The sequence below is a fragment of the Eulemur rufifrons genome, chromosome 29 (assembly GCF_041146395.1).
Source record: "Eulemur rufifrons isolate Redbay chromosome 29, OSU_ERuf_1, whole genome shotgun sequence".
Classification (NCBI taxonomy): Eukaryota; Metazoa; Chordata; class Mammalia; order Primates; family Lemuridae; genus Eulemur; species Eulemur rufifrons.
The window spans coordinates 86339641-86362044 of NC_091011.1; the positions used below are offsets into that span (position 1 = coordinate 86339641).

Genomic DNA, 22404 nt, shown 5'->3' on the forward strand with positions numbered 1-22404 from the left:
CATGTTGTCCTTATAAACAGTTCTGCTCAACCACAATTACATATCAGCAAAACTAGTGTTGCTCAACAATCCACTGATTTGCTGCTACTAATCAAATAAGTATGACAGGCTCGTAGTCCTCATGAGGGAGTTTTAGCAAAATAGGAAAAGTTATGTTTTCAAAAATCGACAATCAATGAAATTCACTATGAAAATATATCCGTCTCTCTTAAAATGTGATTAATTCCTTTTATTAAGACCATTGCCTCTTGCAGTGAGTTCTAGAATAACTAAAACACCTCTTAAGCAAAGGAGACCTGGACAAGTAAGGTCTTTCAGAAAGAGACTGATGTGCTGAACACTGGATTTGGAGACAGGACCCATCCACCTCGGGTGCTTGCAAAGGCCTGAGGAGCCTCCCGTGATGGCCGCGGAGTGTATAGGCTCTTACCTTACCACACTGCTTACATTTCCCCTCCTGCCGGCGCCTGTGCACCCAGTGATGACGCACAAAATTCTGTGGGAAAACAAAATTCAATGAATGTGTTTTAATTTGCAAACTTCAATATTCATTTTAATATGTTAGGACAATAGATTTATATAAACCATAAACTAAACTCCTATAAGCACAAAACCAAAAATGCACAGGCATTAGTTGTTTAACAATAAATATGAATCCACTTGGACAAATGAAGTTAGTTCTCTATTCCCAGGAAGCTTTTATATTTATAGATTCCACCCATCACACCTTCCCTCTGTGTCTTCCCAGTGGCAAGTGGCCGTACCAGATTGCTTTTACTCTACTTTCTTACTAATCAAACACAGTGCAGATTTGCGAACATGCTAGAGGACCTTGGGCAGGGAGGTAACTGAGGTAGGTTACAGGAAATGTCCAAAGAGAAGTGAAAAGTCGAGGACAGAAGCTGAAACAATAATATCCAATTTAATTTAACAAATAGGTATTTAATGCTGTGTCTATGGCAGACACGCACTATAGTAAACATTCTAGCTAGAGAGAACTTAAAGAAATCAAATTCTCTGAAAGAAACAGATCTCCTGATACAGGACATAGATGTGGGAATGTTTTACTAGATAAAGGGAGAAAAGGGAAAAGCCAAAGACAAGAGATGAGGGCATATAGGTGATGTTTTTGCAATGACATTGTGTTTAAGCTGTCCTTGGGCACCTTGAACTAGATTAGCTTTCAAGGTCTATTCTTGTCTAGAATGAAGGAAACACAGAAAGTCCTTTTCCTCTGAGGCAGACGTGTACTCCTGGGGCAGAGAGCCAAGCAACACCATCATCACTAGCTCTTAGGATACATTACAAGAAAGTTGTACATGGGACTAACAACACAGAAAACTTTAACGACTTACAGACAACCCTCCCTCTTAGACCAAAACACTTAAAGTATTAGGTTGTTAAGTATGAAATGTCTGGTTTCCTTAAGCACTAAGTTTGACAGCTGATATATCTGACATTTCACTTTGACACTTATTTTATTTTTATTGTGAAGGTACTTTCTCAGTCTTTCAAACACACATTTTGGCTGGTGAGACTCTTTCAACTATTTTTTAGATAAATTTTTGTGAAACCAAAGATAAATCAAAAATTCGTGTTATTTTTTAATATGAGTTCCATCATGGAACCAGCGTAGCACAGACAGCTCAAAAATATCAACGAAGTATTTGGGAAGGATGTGGCTACTGAATGCACAGTAAATCACTGGTTTGAAAAGTTCTGTTCTGGTGATTTTAATCTTGAAAATGAGCCACGTGGGCAACCTGAGACCTAGGTGGATAATAATGACCTGAAAGCTGTAGTGGAGGCAAATCCATCTCAATCTACACGTGAATTAGCAGCAAGGTTTGATGTTACTATTCAAAAAATATTGGACCATTTGAAACAAATTGTCAAGGTAAAGAAACTGGATAGATGGTTTCCAAATGAACTAAACAAGCATCAGCAGAGAAATCTTCTTGAAGCTTGCCTTTCTTTGCTGTCACAACATAAAGGTGAACCATTTCTACACCATATTGTTACGTGTGATGAAAATGGATTTTTTTTTGACAACTGCAAACATTTGGCACAATGGTTGGATAAAGATGAAATGCTGAAACAAGTCCAAAACAGTATTCCTCAAAAAAACTAATGGTATCTGTTTGGTGGTCCAGCGCTGGTATTATCCACTACAGCTTCATGAAACCTGGTCAGTCGATTATAGCAGATGACTACTGCAACCAATTGGACAAAATGATGAGGATGCTTGCGATTAAGCAGCCAATAGGTCAATAGAGACAGGCCAATCCTCTTGGAAAGCAATACTCCATGTGTGGCACAAACGAAGCTGCTCAAACTAGAGGCTGGACTTGGAAACTCTCTGTCATGCACAGTGTTCACTAGATCTTGCACCAACTGCCTACCCCTTCTTCCAGGCGTTGTACCACTTCTTGCGAGGAAAAATATTCAATTCTCAACAAGCTGTGGAAAATGCTTTTTGTGATTTCATCACCATTCACTCTCCAGGTTTCTTTGCTGCTGGAATAAACAAGCTACCATTAAGATGCAAAAATGTTTTGATAGTTTAGGTGCATACTTTGATTAATTGTACTGCTTCTTGTTTGAAATCCAATAAACTGCATTTTTTATTTGAAACCAGACATTTCATATTTAATGACCTAATACATCCTCAATTTTTTTCTCGTGCCCTTTTCTTAGAAAACATGCTCTACCTGATACTAACATGTCTATTGTAGGATCTAGCCATCGTCCATATTTTCCCTGTAAAAGGCCCTTTCATGTATGTTTAGTCATTCGACAAATATTTACTAAATGCCTACTAAATGCCTACTACAATGCACTGTTCCGAGAATAGACAGACAAAGAAAACAGATCACTGCTGAAGAAAAAAAAAATGTTATATTGACATGAAATTCAAAGTGACAAGAATATCACTAATAAGCATTAGCATTATCGCTACCAAAATGCCACCTCTATTTATTTCTCTTAATAATGTCAAATCAATTTAAACTAAAGCTGAACAAAGACCCTGGAGGAATAATGGTCATTTAACTATAATAAGACATAAAGAAGCATAATGGTCCTGCAAATTAGTCTAATTTTTGTCTTGCTTTTGCTACCGCCAGGGTTTAATAAAACAAAGACACAATCTTATATTGTTCTCAGAAAGAAGCTAATAATAACAGCTAACATTTATTGAGTACTATGTTCCAGGCAGTTTAAAAAATATTTTACAGGTAATAATTCTTTTAATTTTCATGAGAATTTTCATGAGTTAAGATACTGCTCAGTAGGAATGTATCAGCAAAGTCCTATGAGGTGTGGAAATACTGAAATATTCACATGTTGGCTGGTAAATTGAGTTTTGTCCCCCTACCATCTCCCTGGCTCCTCCTCTGCTGTCACAGTACTACCCACAGCACCCCCTCAACACTGGAGACCACTTCTACCTCCTCATTAGTAAGCAATTAGAATGTTATTAATATAATTTCTGACATAACAGGTCTCCAGAATCCTGTTCCAATGAGGGTTTTTTTGTGTGTTTGTTTGTTTATCTAAAACAAATCATGTTGCCTGGCCAGTGTGATTGGTTCTCCCCAAGAACCACAGAAGACTAGGCTGGGCCTAACTGGTGGTGGTTATCCGTATAATCTTAAAAATCAACACGGACAATTCTGGGTCCTGTGGCTGGCTGTGGCTTTCAAGACAACGACAGCAATTCCAGGAACCTGCCCAGTTATCAGTGTCCATCCCATCAGCCCAATGCAAAAACTCCATTGAGGATGAAGGTACTAGACCCTCCACCTCTCTACTTTGCAGCTCAGGCTACTGCTGACTCCTTCAGCCTCCACCTACTCAAATGACAAATAAGAACCCAAGCCCACCGCCTGCCCAAGGATGAGGATTAGGAGGACTGGAGCAACTGCCAACTGCACTACAGCCCCATTCACAGGATCGTAGGGCACATTATTGGGGGTTTGATGTGCATGATCATGATCACCCTCATGTGACAGATGAAGAAGCTAAAGCACTGAGAGCTCACTCAAAATGAAAGGACCAAAGCAAGCGTTCAAACACAGACAGGCTGGCAGCAGAGTGTATGCTCCCACCTTTGTGTTGCTGTGCCTCTCCTCTGCTCTGAGAGATTGGGCTCAAGCTACTTTAATATGACACATCAATAAATGACTTCAGTGACAGTCAGTAGTGGAAATATTGAATACATAAAAATTTCAGACGGTATTATAAGGGAGGGAAAAATTAATATAATTGCTGTTAGTTTACCAGAAGCTGAGGGAAAATGAACAATATCATTGATGTTAAGAGAAATTCTGTACTTATTGAGATTGTAAATCACCTAATGACTAACAATTTAAGGAGGAAAATTTTAGAAGAATTTGATGCAATTACCTGTGTGAAATCATGGCTGACTCATGGGATCATTTAGCAAGTGACAGCTCTACTCAAAAGATGAAACCAACAATTTGCAGAATCAACAATCATTTAGAAATTATAAGACAGACTTAATCATTCACACTGCAACATAGAGTAGTCATTCCTTATTCATGGGGGATACGCTCCAAGACCCCCAGTGGATGACTGAAACTACAGGTAGAACTGAACTCTTACATACTATGTTTTTTTAATCTGTAACTGAGAGGATTACTAAGTGACTAACAGACGGGTGGTGTCTACAGCATGGATATGCTAGACGAGGGGGTGGTTCACGTCCCAGGTAGGACAAACAGAACAGCACAAGATTTCATCACTCTACTTAGAACAGTGTGCAATTTAAAACTTATGAATTGTTTATTTCTGGAAATTTCCATCTCCATGGTTGACCTCAGATAACTGCAACCACAGAAAATGGAACCACTGTATATTGTCTGGTAAGCAGATTTATAATACTATGTAGGTTAGTTCATTTAGGGACTAAAAAAAGAAAATTTTAAATTTTTTATTCAAATATTTATATACATAACTCTACCAGTTGTTAAATATTTTTAATATCATCTTTCCAAAAAAAAAAAAATAAGTAGGAAGCTAAGGCACAGATTAAGTAACTTACACAAAATCACTATTACAGAAGAAATTGAGTGACCGTCTCCAACCTATAGCTTTATGATTTGAGATGTCCAGCATCCTTCTACTCAGAGTTCTTCTTAGGCCTCATATAAATTTATTCTACTGCTGCTTAAACATGGGTTGAACGAAGCCAACATCCAATAAATGTGTTTTAAATTGAATGGAATTCTCAACCTACTTTCTTTGACAATTAATTCATGTAGTAATCATCTGAGGGACATCATCAACTGCCATCATCAATAAGAAAAAAATTCATTATTAAAGAATCATTGCTGTTTTCTAATTCTTATTTCCCAGACACTTTAATTTTTCACACTATTTTCTTTTGACCATCATTCATATCTCCTAGATTGTTGGACTGAAATTAGATTTTTCACACTATTTTCTTTCAACCATTATTCATGTCTCCTAAGCTGTTGAACTGACACTAGACTCAGGATCCTTCCACTGCAAATAGAAATGTTGATACACTGTTGTTGAGGCAGCAAAGCAAGGTGTCTAACACTGAAACATCTTTTTATTGCTCATCAATAATTTCTGGATTATTCATATACAACTTCAAGTACTAGGTAAAGAAAGGGCTATTATTTATGGGTGTTAAAATATCAGTGATACATTTTTACAGTGTAAAATAACAGTGGTACATATTTCAGGGCCCATGTTCAGTATTGTTAGCAGAAATATATAACACAATGGCTCAGTTATTTTCAAACAGCCAATTCAATTCAAAATATTATTCATAGAGAGCTTTGAAAGATCTTAGAAATCATAACCCAATCCATCTAGCTTATGAGCTTAGGACTAAAAATATGGAAGTCCAGGAAGATTCAACTTAGAGGAGTCCAACAAATAATCATTAAAAAATCGCCATTTTCCAGGCAGTGTACAATGGCAGGCACAATGACCAACAATCCTTGCTCTAGAGCTCTTACCACCTAGTGGAAAAGAAGCAGAGGTATAATTTGAACCCAGATCATACTAATTCTAAAGCAAATGTTCTTTCATTTACATGAAGGAAACTACCTAAATTAGTAGTAGTAAGAATTCTGAATTCTAAGAATCTCAAATGGGTCACAGTCAGTGTGTCGTAAGTTTCATCTTCAAAATGTCCTTTTAGACCTAGAGTTCTTAAATATTTAGGGGGAAATGGACCCCTTTATAAATGCATATTCATTGATCACATACTCTGTGTTTTGGCACAATGAGTTTAAGACAAATCCCATGAGTGACCTCCCAAAGTGTACACTAAAGGAAGGGGACATTGTGAGACAGAAAAACAGTAATGTGCATAAATAATTACAACATACAAAGTGCTCTGAATAGGCTGAACAAGGTGCTTTGATAAAGAACAATGTGCTACCTATTCAAAGGTGATCATCAAGGAAGATCTCTACGATGGATTGATGTGTATGTCTCCTCAAAATTCATACGCTGAAATCCTAATGCCCAATGTGATGATATGAGGAGGCGAAGGCTTTAGGAGGTAATTAGGTCCTGAGGGGAGAGCGCTCATGAATGGGACCAGTGTTCCTATAAAAGAGACTCCAAGAGCTTTCTTGCCATCTTTCCTTCATGTGAAGATACAACAAGGAGGTGTCAGTCTGCATCCCTAAAGAGGGCCCTTGCTAGAATTGGGTCATGCTGGCACCCTGATCTTGGACTTGCAGCCTCCAGAATGGTGAGAAATAAATTCTGTTGCTTCTAAGCCACACAGTCTATGGTATTGTGTTATGACAAAATACCTGAACTGACTAAGGCAACCTCTGAGGGGGTGATAATTGAGCTGAGGCCCAAATCTGAGAAACAGCTAGTCATGCAAACAGATTTTCAGTACAGCAATGAAATTTGAAAATATCCAAAGGTGGGGACCATCTTGGCATGTGCCTCCCAAACTGAAAGAAAGTCCATGTGGCAGCTGGATGGGGCTGGAGAGGCAGGCAGGGGCCAGGTGATGCCAGCCTTCCCGTGCGCAAAGGATTTGCTTTTGCTCTAAGAGCTGTGGAAACCATTGGAGTTTTAAGCCAGAAAATGACATAATCTAATTCTCATTTTACAAGATCACTCCCTTAAATCAAGGGTGGATTGAAGGCGGAAACTGAGGAAGCAGGGAGACACTGTTGCAGCAGTCAAACAGAAGAGATCACGGCACCTTAGTCCACAGTGCTGACAACAGAAATGGAGACAAATGGATGGATCTGAAATATATTTTATGAATAAAATTGATAGGACTGGCAAGTGAATTAGACGTAGGGAGAATATCAGAGAAGAAATCAATGTGATCTCCCAGTTTTCTCAACTGAGGAGCTACATCAACAGTCCTCTCATTTCCTAAGGTGCAAAAGAATGGAGGAAAAAGCAGTTTTTATGGTGATGGAAATAGTTTAGTTTTTGATGCATTATATTTGAGATGACCATGACACATTCAATGGACATGTCAACTGAAATTCCAAAAGGCATAGACTGGAAATGTAAAGTTGGAGTTGTCAGGCCATAGGTGGTACTTAAAGCCAGGATACTAGATGAGTTCTTCTAACAGGAGTGGACAGAGAGAAGAGACACGAAGAAGGGCTAAGGCCAGAGGGACACCAGAGGTCAGGGGAGCAGCCAAGGAAGGAGAGTAAAAAGGGCTGTCCTATGAAATAAGAGGAAAATTAAGAAGGAGTTGTTACAAGTCAAGAGAGGATAACATTGCAAGAAGGAAGGAGTATGCAATATTTTGAATATTTTTGAAAAACTGAATAAGGAAAGAACAGAAAAATAAATCCCTAATGGATTTGTCATGAGGGAGATCACTGGCAACATTGACAAAAGAGTAAATGGATAGAGTAGGAATTGGATCAGGACAGGTTAGAATGACTAGAATGTGACAAACAAAATAATTTAGATAGTTAACACTTTCTGGAAGCTTGCAGGGAACACAAAATGGAGGATCAGAGCTGCAGGTAAGACACGATGGTTAAGTAGTACTTTTATTTGTGTTTCTAAGGTTGTTTTTTTTTTTTTTTTTACAATTAGAGCATGTTTATGCTGAGGGAAATAATTCAAAAGTGGGAAGAAGCAGTTGAAAATGTAGAAAAGTCTTTGATAAGAAGATAAAAAAAGAATGCCCAAAACCCAGATGGAGGGAGGGTCTGGCTTCAGAGAAGAAATAAAGCTAATGAAAACCTAAAGCACCTTGCATTAGAAAAATTACACATACAATTACAGTTCCTTCTCTCTCTCTCTCTCTGTCTCTCTCTGTCTCTGTCTCTCGACAGGGAGCTAAAAGCAAATGTATGGATCCCCTGGTTGTAAATTCACAAACTCTATCTTAAGAACATGAAATTCTCTCTTTTATTTTCCTAAATAAAATGTCCTCTTCATTTGAGCTCTCACTGAGTTATCTTCTGGCCACCGCTATAGTGCACTCGGGGTGGCACTGAAGGCACCAGCCCTGTCATTTTTTGCCTACCTTCCTCACCCTGTGTGTGACCCGCAACCTTCCCATTGCTGCCACACTGGACAGACACACTGGGGAGGGCACAACTGACGGGGGCAACTATGATTCCTCTCTCCACAACCTTCACCCCGAACCTATTCTCTTTCCATGTTTTTTCCCAATCCTCTTGTATTAGTCAGTAACAATGAGATCATTCATCTTCATGGTGTCTTTTTGTTAACTGTCTTTAAAATGTTTGTGCTTCTCAGATATCTCCTATTCCTATAAGACACATTCATCTATTCTCATAGCTTTAATTACTATCTCTATGTGCGGATGACTCATCAAGGTCACACTGCCAGCCCAATATTTTCAGGAACTCCAAACTCACGTACCTACTGTCTTCTGTTGGGCCCCTTCCACTGGGGGCTGCAGGGACACCTCAAACTTGATAGTCCTGTAAGTAAACTCATCCTCTCCCCACCCCATCCTCAAATCAACTCATTTTCCAATATCTAATCAGTTTTCCAGGGCAGAAATCTGATTTATTCTGGGCTCCCTCTTCTTTGTGTCCAAAAACCAATCAACTATACATTCTATCAGCTTTGCTTCCTACAAACTCATATCTACCAACAATGTTACTCTTGGTCCAGGTATCCTTTTTTCCTTTCCTAGATTTCTAGCAGAGCTTCTTACGTTATCTCCATGTTTCCAATATTACTACTCTTGGACCACATGGCATTCTTTCCACACTGCAGCCTGAACAATATATTCTGCTTAAAATAGTTTAATGCCCCCCTCCCAACTACCCTGTTGATAAAACACTCAACTCATAGCATGACTCAGAAGGACCTTCACGATCGAGCTCTCTGCTTATCTCTCTGCTCTTATGTCTTATGCATTATGTTCCCTCTCGCTTGTGCCTGTGTGCTGCTGTTCTTTCTGTCTAGGAGGCTCTCGCTCACCTCCTAACTGCTCTCCTCCCACTCAGCTTAGCCCCTTAAGGGCTCAGTTTGGTTGCCTCCTCTTCCGGGAAGCCCCTTCTCCAACCCCTTTCCTCTCTCTCCTAGCTGTTACTGCACAGAGCTGATTTGAGGAGTATACTGGCTAGAGAGGTTCCCAGCAGACAAATCCATAAGTGGAACTGAAACTCATCTCCCTGGGAATATAAATGAGGAAAGTATACTTACCCAAAATGAGATTTACCAGATATAAGATAGTAGCAGTTGGGAGGCAAAGGGTAGCAGCCAGATAGGCTAAACTACATTCTAAGGAGGGTGGGTTCTGTTAAATGCAGGCTTTAGTTTTGCTGACTGGGGAGAGCAGTTTGGGCCTGGAACTAGACTGTCCAGAACAACACAGGAGGCCTGAGAACCCTGCTCACTTTCTCTAACTTTCCCTGCACTGTGCTTAGTGTCTCCTCTAAATAAAAGTTGGACAAACAGATATACCTAAGTGCCATCTCCTCCTGTCATACCTCTGCTTGCCATTAAAATACAATCCTAGTTTCATCTTCATTTCCTATTTACCTGTATGTCTTCACCAGCAGACTGTAAGGTCAGGGACTCACTATTGGATGGAGTTCTAGCTTATGATGATTGATTGATTTACTTAACTAATTAAAACACTGAGACTTAGAGAGATTACGTGAGGTACCTAAGATCACACAGCACCAGGGCTGGTTTTGAAAACAGACAGTCTGACTTCAGCATTCAGACGAATACCCAGTGACCGTGCTGCCCCTACATAGCTGACACCCACTCGAAATTCTATCACCACCCCTCCCCCCACTCTCTGGTTCTTTCAATAAGACCTTAGCTCCCCGATGCATTGCATGAGACGAATAAAGTACAGTGGGCACATGTCGAAGATATTATACTGGGAGATTTTATTGATTGTATTTATTGATATATTAACAGTGATGTAGAATGGAGGGAGATAGAATTTACTTTTTAATGTCTGGTGAATATCTGTGAATGCAATGAATCAATGGGAAATCAAAGGTTGCATTTGAAACAGAGCTCTCAAATACTCACTTCTCTTGGTGATCTTGAGCCCCCTTCTCGAAATGTTGGTTTACATCTGAAATTAATCTGTCATTTGAAAAGAAAAGTATATTGTATTAGGGATAAGCATTAAACTAAATGGAGTTACCTAAAAAAACCCAAGAATGACAAATACTAAAACTACAAAACAAAACTTCCAAAGAATAAGGAATAATACTAGTCTTAGTCTTTTGAAATCCTCACATTAGAGAATCTACAGAAATCTTACGTGATTCTGTATTTCCAAGCCATGCCCTTCATTCTCACTGAGGAAATCAAAGTATCTTTGAACAGCAATGCTCTTACACCACAAATTTCAAAAACAGAGATAAGAAAGAGCCAGAGGAAAGATATGTGGCAGCTGAAGCTACCCAGCTGGGTTCCAGATTCTAAAAGTAAACTTGAGAAATTTTTAATGTTATGATGATTACTCAAACACACACATGAAATTATTCTTTACAGAAGCATTCGGCACTACCTTTCTTTTAGACGGGGAGGTCTCCTGGTGGGTATATTTATCTTCTTTAGCTACTTGACAAAGTGAAAGGAGCATAGGAATGAAAGAGTATATGAATATGTGGTGTTGGGACAGGAAAGAAATTGTTAAGATACAATGTTAGTAGTCATTGCCACAAGATACCAGTTGGCAATAATTGGTAATGTGTCAGTGAAACTGAATGAATGTCACAGTGCAACTGAATGAATTTCAACACATTCACACATGGCAGCTCAAGAACATAGATAATACATGGAGAATCACACATGGACATAGACTAAGGAGTGTGATAGGGAATAGGACAGCAGACAACTCACTCTTGGAGCCTTTGCCTTCCCCTAAATGGCAAATAAGTGGACTATGCAGAATCCACTTCTTCTCAAAGCAAGACACCACCAGGATGTCACTTCGAGCCCCACCCACACGTTTATGCCGCACAAGCAGGAACACTGCCCGAGACTGAGAGAGGCTTCCGGCTTGGCTCTCTCCCTTGCAGCCGCCTTGGGAAGAAGTAAACTCACATAGGTCAGATATATCTGAATAATACTTTTAAAGAGCTTATTGAATTTTTTTCTTAAAGTATCTTGTGGAAGAGCTTATGGGTGAATAACAAAGCTTGAACAGAGATGATAAGGGAAGAAAATTAGTGTATACCAGGTTTTTCCCTCTAATTTTATCATTCCTTTTCCCAAGAGTCAATATAAAATGATATCAAATTACACTTCGGCAAACAAGAGAATGATCCTTGGACATTGTCTTTCCATTATTAATCTGGTAATAATGTTGGACTTTCAGCATTTTAAAGAGCATTGTTTTCCAAAAGTTGGAAACAAATTTACACCTGATCTTTGACCAAACACTTGCAATGCAATAAAAGTGCAGCAGGTGGCACTCTCTTACCTTTTCTAGCTGCTCAATGCAGGCGGTGTGGACGACGATTTTACAGACTGCACACTTCCTCCTGAGAGCGGATTTCTACAACATTCAATTCAAAATACAAGAGAGAAATGTTAACAGTGTGTTCTGAAAACTTCCCTGGTGCTAAAACGGGTATACATATATAAAACAAACATTTCAATTATTTCTATTACTATACAAATTTAAAACTTCATCTTGAACATTAAATACTATGACAAACCTCATCAATAGTCTTTTCACTCACCAAGTAACTCCATATCCACACAACTTAAGATGACCCAGATTGTTTCTTCAAAGTATAATAATAGCTGCTATAAATATTGAGCATATAATGAGAACCAGCCCCTTTATTCTACTATTTCTAAGTGCCATGACATAACAATGTAGGCATTATTATCCTCCATTTTAAAATATATTTTTACATTTTTATTCAAGTAGTTAAGGGGCAGAGCCAACATCCAAACTTAGGTCTAAGTTCAAAATAAGCATTCTTTCCCTCCTGCTGAAGAGTCCACATTTCAAGGGGCCAGTCACTTTGGGATTCTATCCCAGGCACAAATTTATACTAAGCTACTTGGGTTTCTGCCCAAATCCTCAGGAAAAAAAGAAGATAAGTCTAGCTTTTACAGCCAGGAAGCAAAAATAATAATAGCAGCAAAAGCAGCAAGAGCAGCTAACAGGAATACAGTACTTGCTTTTACAAATACTACACAAATAGTAATTCACTTAACTCTCACAACCCTATGAAATATTTTCATCCCCATTTCACAGGTGAGAAAACTGAGGCACAGTAAGTGACCTGCCCAAGGTTGTCTAATTAGGGCAGAGCAGAGCCAGGTGGTCTGGCTCCAGAGCTTATGCTTGTAAGCATTACAATTTGGCCTCTCTGACAGTCAGTACTAGTTTAAATTGACAGTAAAAAAAAAAAAAAAAACTTGAATGTTTATCTTTTCTCTAACAATAAAAAATATGCTGCAGGGAGAGAGATGAATGAGTGGAATCTAGATTTCATTACTGCTGGTATCATGTAGGATCTAAACTAAAACTGCTCAGACCTCTCCACAAAGGACAGACTGGAAGGATCTGCATGAATAATTTTCCTTTTGAGCACTGAAAGCAACTTATTATAACAAAGCCAATCTGTCAAATAGTCTATCAAAGCATCCAAGTGTGAAACGCCCTGCGTCCCTATTCTTAAAGAAGACACTCACAGACCTTGCTGGCAACCTTCCCCCCTTCTGATGAGTGGCTTCCCCTGCCAAGGTATAATTTTTGAGCCAATTGTGGCAGGTAGGTGGCAAGGAATAAGGTATTGCTGTTGCCAGAGGAGACTGGAGGAGCTGTAACCAACCACCTTGGAAGGGGCAGAATCAGGAAGGAAACTGCAGCCTCCTGTGTCTTCCACGACTTCACTCAGTCAACATGGGGTATTTACACAGTGTTCTGAGCCACCAGCAAAAGGACCTAAAACACCGCAGTACTGCAGCAAGGAAATTTGTAGAAAATATCCACTGACTGAGGTTTATTTACTCTGCTTACAGATGCCTTAATTACTCTTGGATTTCTTTTTCCTGAAGAAAGAACATGGTCTAGCACATTAAATACTTTTGACAGTTCCCTTTGCAAATAACAAAGGACAAGGGAAACCAAAGCATCTAGCTCCACTACTGGAAAGTGTCTTGCTCTAAAACTAAAAAGAAAAGAAGAGAAAGAGGGGGAGGAGGGGGAGAAACAACAAGAGCCCCCAGAAAACATGAAGCAGTAACAGCAGCAGCAGCAATCAAAACAATAATAAAATTCTATCTTGCAAATTTTCACAGAATGCCCATAAGCAAATTATTGTTCCCCTCCTGTTTCCCATGGATATCCTGCTACAGATCACTGCTTTAGTGCCACCTGCAGCAAATGCATGGGGTATTTGAGGCATGTTGCTAATTGAAGTTAAAGTGATGCTAAGGAAACTGGAGTTGATTCCAGTCTACTCATTATCCACAAAACCCCTAGTAGATTATGCTGCGGACAAGCAAAGTAATACCACCAAAGGTGTGCAACCACTTAGGGGCTATGATTTAGGGATGCCTGAAAACCTCCTTCCCTACCAGTAACTCCTGTCCAGTTGAGCTGTGTGCCTGACATTATGCTCTGCATTAAGTTCTACGGAGCTCTGGGATTGTGCAGGCTCCTAGAATCCTTGAGGATGATGGGAAAGAGGACTCCAAGTAGGCTTAGGAACCTTTGTGCACCCACTGAAACCAGCATACCCCTTCCCTTCTTTGTTGTGCATGTCAGGATTCTGAGTCAAAATCTCTTTTGAACAAGGGATCTGGGCTAGACCCACTGGGCTAAGATATGTTATCTCTCAGCTTTCTGGAACAACACATAAATACACTAACATCATTCATACGGAATAATTCAGGTGCAATGTTCTACAGATGGTAACATATGAAGTAAAGTGCTTAAAGTTATAAAACTAATTTTAATTAAACAACATTGAATTTTAAAAGAATCTCTTAAATATATGACATACTTTCATGCCTTTTGAGGCAAAATATATTGACCATCATCTGAATTCTTCTTCATAAACACTATAACATGATGCATTACCCTACAAAGAACAGCCATTTTTCTGTTTCCTATCTTCCTATCTGAATAGAGCTCCTTTCAAGTCATTGTTTCTATCTTTTGTTGTTCTCAATTTCTGAGATGACAGCTTCTAAACAGCTTTTAATCTGGGAAATCAGATAATTATGGTTTATAATCATATGTAAAATTAAGTGAATAAATTCTGAGTGAAGATCTAAGATCTTTTTCCAAAGTAGTAAATTACATAGATTTTAATTTCTTCATTGATAAAAATTGTTTCAGAGAATCTGAAGTCTTAACTGTGGACTTCTTGGTTTATGACTATGTTTCAACTGGTTAAAGTTATTTGAAGTAGCTGGATAATAAGCTCCTGGGCAGATATTGTTCAAAACAATAGAATTTCGTGCTTGGTTATGTCACAATTTTTTTATTTTGGAGATATGAGATAAACACAAAAGTAAAAATGCAGGAATCTGGACATTCTAAATACTATAAATATTCATTTTTTCAAGTAGATCTTACATAAGCCAGTGTTTCCTTCACTATGAAAGATGATATATTAAATCAAGAAAAATCATTTAAAATCATTCAGGTTAGTTGTTATTCTTCATATTGGGACACAGGTGTTAAAGACCTAGCACTAAAATACAAGTTAATAAATATTACCTAGAATACCAAGCATGTTTAAAAATTAAAATTATAAAAAATTAATAATTTGCTCTCCTCGATGAATTTAAAGGCCAACTGGGCTTACTGCTTTAAATATCAAGTAGAGTACCCTCAGCACACGTATTAAGGATTTCCTGATTTTGTCAGTGTTGGAACTCAAAAGAAACCCATTAGTGTGTAAAGGGAGGGGTGTCTGAAATTAACACAATATAGGATATAATATAGAACATATTCCATCATATCTCACTTTGATCTAATAAAACCATGATCAGCATTTGCTTAAATAACAAAATGAAGCTATGTTTTAGGATGGTGGGCATAATCTAGCTAGCTAGCCATACAGTGGTTATGAGAGAAAACATGAAGTTCTGCCTGGGCCTACACGTGTCCCACACTGCAGGCACTCCTGGCATTCAAAGCAGTGACAGCTCCTCACTGAACTCCAGCTCCTTTCAAGTGGGGGAGTAAAATGGTCCCAGCTTTAGACCCCTAGAGCAAGGAATGGGGGGAGTAGGGGGGCGGGTGCGAGGCATAGAAGGCTCAGAGACAAGCAGTGGTAGAAAGTCTACAGTTGTCCCTGGCAGAGTTCAATGTCTAACCCTCTCCCACCCAACCACATCCCTGGCTGTAAGTCCCAAGAAAGCTGTTATTTCTTCCTTTGAGCAAGAGATGTGATTTCTGCTAAGCAATGATGAATAAATAGCTGGTGGGAGTTGATAGAGTTTGATTGAAAGAGAGAGGAAGGAAGGAAGGGAGGGAATGAAAATAAAAATGGGAAAAAAAGAGAGGAGGGAGAGAGTAGAAGGGAGGGAAGAAGGGAGAGGACAGGGGAGGAGAGAGGAGGAAAGGAGAGGGGGGTGGGTGCTTCACCACCTTAGGTAACCTAGTTTCACAGGCCTATGATTTATAAAAGGATTGGGGCCTCCTTGCTGCCCAAGGTAACTGAAATGAAATATTTGTCACCCCCAATAGTCTGAAGTTTGACTTCCAGAACCAGATACAGCCAGGCTGGCTGTCCCTTCCCACACGCCAGCCTTATTCCTCCCTACACAGTGGCAGACCACATGACCTGTTGACCATTATCTCCTGCTGTCATCCTAAGGACCCCACCTGGCCTTGCTCACCACCACAAGTTTAATCCCAGACGCAAGAGGCTGGGCAGGTGGCAGGAAGAGAGCCAGCAGGGAAACCTTTCCTTGGTCTCCCCGTCTCAGAGGCCAGAGCCTGCTGCAGGCCCCAGACCACCAGAGCAAAGTGTGGGTACGCAGCACCTTGCTCCGGAGTTCCCAGCCCAAGGGCCCACAGCCCTAATGCAAGGAATCACCGCTTCACTCAGCCTAGCCCTGCAATGAGGCCACAGTGGGCAAAGGGACAAAGGGCCAGGAAGGGGGCCCCAGGCAGATCAGGCACTCTGGGGAAATGGCCGGAGGGGACAAGGGTGAAGAGCAGGAAAAAACCCGCAGAGAGGAGCTGGGGATAGGTCCACCCCACCTTCCTCCCAGCTTTCTTCTCCCCAAGGCCACCCCTCAGCCTTCCCAGATAGGAAGATTCATGCTGAGGACTGGGAACTGAGGGAGGGCTGGGAACCTGCAAGGACAGTGTCCTCTGGCCCCCCTCTTAGACCACACAGCTCCATCCACAGCAGCACGTGGGAGGAAGGAGTGGGAGCAGGGTGATGCCGCCCAGGCAAGGCTGAGCTGTTTTCCTCTCTGAGGGTGGGGCTGATGGAATGCTTAGTCAAGCCGAGGAGAGGAAACTTCCTAAGCTTTAGAATGTCAGGAATCCGGTGTCCTTTCGGTGGGGATTGCTTCTCTGGGCAACATAAACAAGAACATTGCTGCTGTATAATCCAAGGTAAATGAAAACAAGAGTTCTTTGATTTATTGAAAAACCTAATTAGAAGAAATGACAAGCATACTTGGCAAATTCTGCTCCTCTAGGGAGCCTGGGATGCAATCTGTACATCGGCATTAGGAAAAATGAAGAATGACATTATCTGGAAGTTCCATTAATATGATTTCAGGGCCAAAGTGCAGCCTCCACTGTCACTCCTGTGGGCTCCTTTTTTTCTCCAACAGACTATAGCACATTTTGGACAGACCAAGAGGGTGGCTACCTTAAGTTCCAGCACACCCCTATTGGCCTTGGTATATCATCAAGTCTGTCTGTAGCAATAAGATCTCATGATCTTAGACCAAGAAGCAGAGATGCCACATGTCTGAAGGAGTTTATGACCTGAATGGAAACTCAGAGCTCTCCTAAGACTCCTTGCACTATGTAAAGGGTCCCAGCCCTGTGCCTGAGTAGTGCTGGCCCATGTAGGAGAACAGGCCTTCATGTGTCAAGAGCCCCTGTGTTTGGGCAGTGTGTCCTCTGGGCAGATAAGGGCCCGATGTGAGCTGAATCCCTCTGAGATAGCCCCCACGGTCAACACCCTTGATGATACATGATGTCAAAAGTACCTCAGAATAGCTGAAAGAAAAAGTAACAGGAACAACTGGAGGTTGGGTAGGGCACTCTTACAAAGGAGTGAACCAAAATATGCATGCAATACTCAAATATGCACCAACACACCTAAGTCCATATATACCAGGGATCTACATCAGTATAGATGTAGAGGTATCCTACATTACTGAATTTTTCATACAGCTAAAATAATCTGTTAGCCACTGAATCTTCCAAAATATATTTATGGAAATTCAGTCAACAAATCATTTCAACCATCACTATGTGTACAAGGCAATGTGAGTGCTGTGCAGGATATAAAGAGGAAGCTTCTCTCCTCCTGGGAGATGCTGGCAAGCCACTTGGGAGACAAGAGGGACATGAAGGAAAAGGTCAGTAACAGAAGAGAGCCATGCACAGCTAAATGCTCAAAACAGCTCGGACATAAAAGCTATCATTTAGAGGAGGCAAAATCTGGGAGGCTGAGTCAGTTAAAAGGGTCTGACAGAGAAAGCAAAGTCTTAAATTTGGTCTTGAAAGATGCTTACATTTGGAAAAATCAAAGACATTCCAGCAGGGAAAAGATCCAAAGTCTCTTTATGTATTAATAGTAGGCACTGATACCTCCAAAAAGGAACTGAGACCCGCTCTGGCGTGTCTGGTGGTGGACAGTTTCTGGGCTCACAGGTGTCCCTCTGCATGAGCTGTTGGGCATGAGGCTGGCGAATAAGTGTGGAAATTTGAACGGTGTGTCTGGTTATGGGGGTCCAGGTGGAGTAGGGTGTCCGCAGACATGGGGAGCAGGTACATTGGCTGTGTTAAGATGCCAGAGGAGCTGAATTGTGAAGAGCTGCAAGAGAAATGGCAAACACAGACCTATTCCTGAGAGGCCCAGGGGTTAAAAGTTGTAGAGTTATAAGAAGGTGGAGATTCCTCTGTGTTTTTCCATACTGCTTTAATCCAACATCAAGAACGCTGCCTGACACAGATAAAGTGGAAGGAAAAGAGAGAGGGAAGAGAGAAGAAAGGGATTCCAGAATAGGGCTTTCTCCCTACTTACACCCTCAAACGAGCCCCACCAGAACTGGGGGCTTTGGAAACATTGGGAGATAAAACCCCCACTAAGATATAGACATTCTCACAATGGGAAATCCCAAAAGAAGTGGTAATGAGACATCCCAAATGTTTGAGGAATAGAAGTCCTCTTGATAATACATAGAGGAAAAATAGGGTGGAGGCTTCATAGTGATGATAACTGTTCTGTGAGTGCAGACCAAACATCTCTGGGGAGCCCCAGGAGTACCCAATGGGAAGGCTATTTCACAGAGGACAGAGGTCTTACACAAATGGGTAGAGTCAGGAATGGTTAAGTCTGTGTTGCTGCTCCTCATGCAATGCCACTGGTATCTACAGGTGAGTTAAACCATGGAATATTTATTTGGGTAACAGTTGCAGTGGCAGGAAGAAGGCCAGCTTTCCCCAACAGAAGTCTCTGGTTGGGTGACGCAGATTAGGCACTACAGGTGGACTGGGATAAGGCTGCGAAAGGCCTTAAATCTGGGCTGAGAAAGACAAACTTTAACCTACTAGGTAATAAGGGACCAATAGAGTTTTTGAGACTAATGTGGCCAAAAATAATAATTTAATCTGGTGACAGTACATAGCACTATCTGAGAGCAGAAGGAAGAAGATAAGAGGAAATAAGATGAGAAATTTATTAATTCAGTCAGCCAATAAACACTGAGCACCTACTAGGTGGCAGACACTGTCCCAGGCATGGGGGACACAGCAGTGAACAAAATACTTAAAAAATGTTTCTGATCTCATAGAGCTTATGTGCACATGCTTACATCCTCCCGTGGGAGACAGACAATAGACAAGTTAGATAAGTATAGTACATAATATGTGGATGGAAACAAGTGCTGAAGAGAAAATTAAAGAGGGATATGGAGAGAGGAAATACCAGGAGCAGGGGAAAGTTGAAGGTGTAGATAGGTTGGCCAGGAAAGGCTTCACTGAAAAGACAGATTTTGACAAGTGCAATGGAAGTGAGGGAGTTCACTCTGCAGGTCTCTGGGGGAAAAGAGCTCCAGGAAAAGGGCACAGTAAGCCCAACGCTCAGAGGCATGAGGAGTGGCAGGGGCCAGTGTGGGGAGCGAAGCGTACCAGATGGAGACAAGGCCAGATCCTACAGGGTCTGGTGGGTTATGGTTAAGACACTGGCTTTTTATCTGAAAGAGAATAAGAAATGAAAGACCACAGTGATAATCCACATAGTAGGTGATAATGGCCTCAACTAAAGGGACAAGACTGAAACAGAAGAGAAAAGCAGAGCACAGTGAGACTACCAAGAGTGTATATCATTCCAGTTCCGCTTGGGTCTCCACTAAGGGTCATGGGAATTTCTTATTCTTTGGCCTTATGTCTTTCAGCTGAATAATCAATAGCCAGGAATGGCTTCGATCCTACACCTTGGTCAGCTCTGCTGCCTGTGTGCACCACGCCCTCCATGGACAGGTCTAGATTGCTGGCTGCTCAGACATTCCTTCTGCCTCCTCCTTCACGGTCATGATGCATTAAAAATGGTTCCAGCTTAATGAACTCAAAGAAATCTTCAAAAGTCCATAACTCTATTTCCCATTCCTGGCTCTCATTTTACCCATGGACACTTCATATTTGCATAAATGTTAACTATCTCTGTATTGTATTGTCCTCATCTGTTTCTCTCTGTGTGTGTGTGTGTGTGTGTGTGTGTGTGTGTGTCTTGGCCCACTTATCTTTTATTTATTTCTCTACACTTCTTAGCTTATGTGCCAGCAAGTCTTAAGTTACATCCCTGTGGCCAGTCACTAATTTTAACTTTACCATATACCATCTTTCTGTCTTTGTTTCTTTCCAGCTGCTGCTATGGCTTCTCTATTAGATTTTTACACTCTCTTCAAAGTTATTGCTTGTATTAGCAGATCAAATTTACCATACATTGTATAGCAGAGGTTAAAGTGTTAATATATGTAGAAAATGTATATAAATATGATTACAAGCACACAGACACCAATAAGCAGAAATTCACACAGTTATGTGCTACATACACAAACATGTCCATTCACAAATTCCAGGCACACAGATATGAGTGAGGATGGGCTGGACATATTACAGAAGTCATAACAAAACCAAGTTAACAGGAAATAGTATCTCAACGTTTTCTCGATGGCTTTGTCTAGTTCTAAGGCAGTATATATCAGGCACATAGCAGAGATTTGAGCCTTAATATGAACTAGGAAATACCAAACTTTGCCTTTTAATCTTTCTGGTGCAATAGCACCATAAATGCCATCTTACTTGTATCCTGAATCCCTACATGTTCTCGTTATCAGTTTACTTTGTGGAAGTAGATGGAATTTTTTTTTTAATTTCATTGATTAATATTTATAACCAACGATTTAAAGGCCTTTGCTTTAATATTGGAATGTTATGTCTACTTCAAAAGCCATATCAAGCTGTAAGGTAGCTATCCTTTCACTGTCAGTTCCCACATTCTAAGTTATGGTGACATAATCAAGACAGAGTCTCCAGCCAGCCTAACCCAGGAAGACCAACATTTCAGTCCTGTTTACCCAACACTGTATCTCCTATTGGTAATGTTTTCATGGATACACACACACCTACCCATGTCAATTTTTATGGAATGTATCATTACGGAGGCTGGTCAGACAGAGGCTGTCCAGGAGGCTGGCAGTCAGTATGGGATACACACTATCTGTACCATAAACACAGCTCACTGCTGCCATGCCACGTAGGTTCTATTCACCCACTTTACAGCTAAGGGAACAGAGCCCCTGTGAGACTAAGCAACTCTCCCAAGAAAGAAGCTAAGAGCACAAACTAGGTCTTTCTGACCCAATGCCATCTCTCTCTATTACAACACACTACTTTCCCCTTGTTTTCTTTGCCAGCGGTGGATTAGGAGACCAAGACTGATGAGGATAGATAAGAAACATGATATTTGACACGACTGCTTCATATGGTCTGTTCTCATGCAACCCTCAGGGGGACTGACTAATGACAACCACACCATAACCACCTGTGCCCAGATGGTAAAGAGCAGTCCCTGTTCTCCAAAAAAATCAAACACAATGGGCTGCAGAAGGCATGGCACTGGCTAAGCAGGGCTTGCAACCCCACAAAAGTCTGCTAGTTATGAGTGTTAAATCTCCCTCTGAAGAGTCTTGAACATAAGGCAGGAATTCAAACATCCTGGATTGTAAGTACAATGATATTTAAATGGCAGGATTGACCTGGTGACAGGTATCTGTGTGTGCATGTGTCTCTCTCTCAACAATCACATCATTGAACTTATTCATTCATTCGATAAGTCACAGGGTAACTACTCAATGCAGTCACTTGTTCTCAGTGCTGGGGACATAGGAGACCAAAACAGGCAAAGTCCCTGAGCTAAATGGAGCTTATGTTCTAGTGGTGGAGACAGACAGGTAAATAAATATTTTTAAAAAATATGATAGGAAATGATGTGTTCTATAAAAGGTTCAGAGAATGGGGAAGAAGCAGAGTCAAGAGACAGGCTGACCGTCAGTAGACCTAGTTGTTTCACGTCATGAAATCAGTTCCCAGTTTTCCCCAGTGAGAGAGAAGTAGCAGGTGAGTCTAAGATTCTGGGTTGCCTTTTTGAGTTCAGTTTCTTGGAACCATTTTCATGCAAGGAGAAATGATTACAGCAGCTAACATGTATT

The 22404-nt window shown here is 40.7% G+C and overlaps 1 protein-coding gene across 2 annotated transcripts in view; it reads right to left on the reverse strand.

Moving 5' to 3' along the window:
• DGKI (diacylglycerol kinase iota) overlaps nt 1–22404 on the reverse strand; it is a 405374-nt gene that overhangs the window by 225768 nt on the left and 157202 nt on the right. For both annotated transcript variants that reach the window (XM_069461741.1, XM_069461740.1), the window contains exons 4-6: nt 11942–12016; nt 10537–10593; nt 431–496 (exon numbers count right to left, since the gene is read on the reverse strand). In XM_069461741.1, the coding sequence (XP_069317842.1) occupies nt 431–496; nt 10537–10593; nt 11942–12016 (198 nt within the window). The remainder of the gene's footprint in view (nt 1–430; nt 497–10536; nt 10594–11941; nt 12017–22404) is intronic.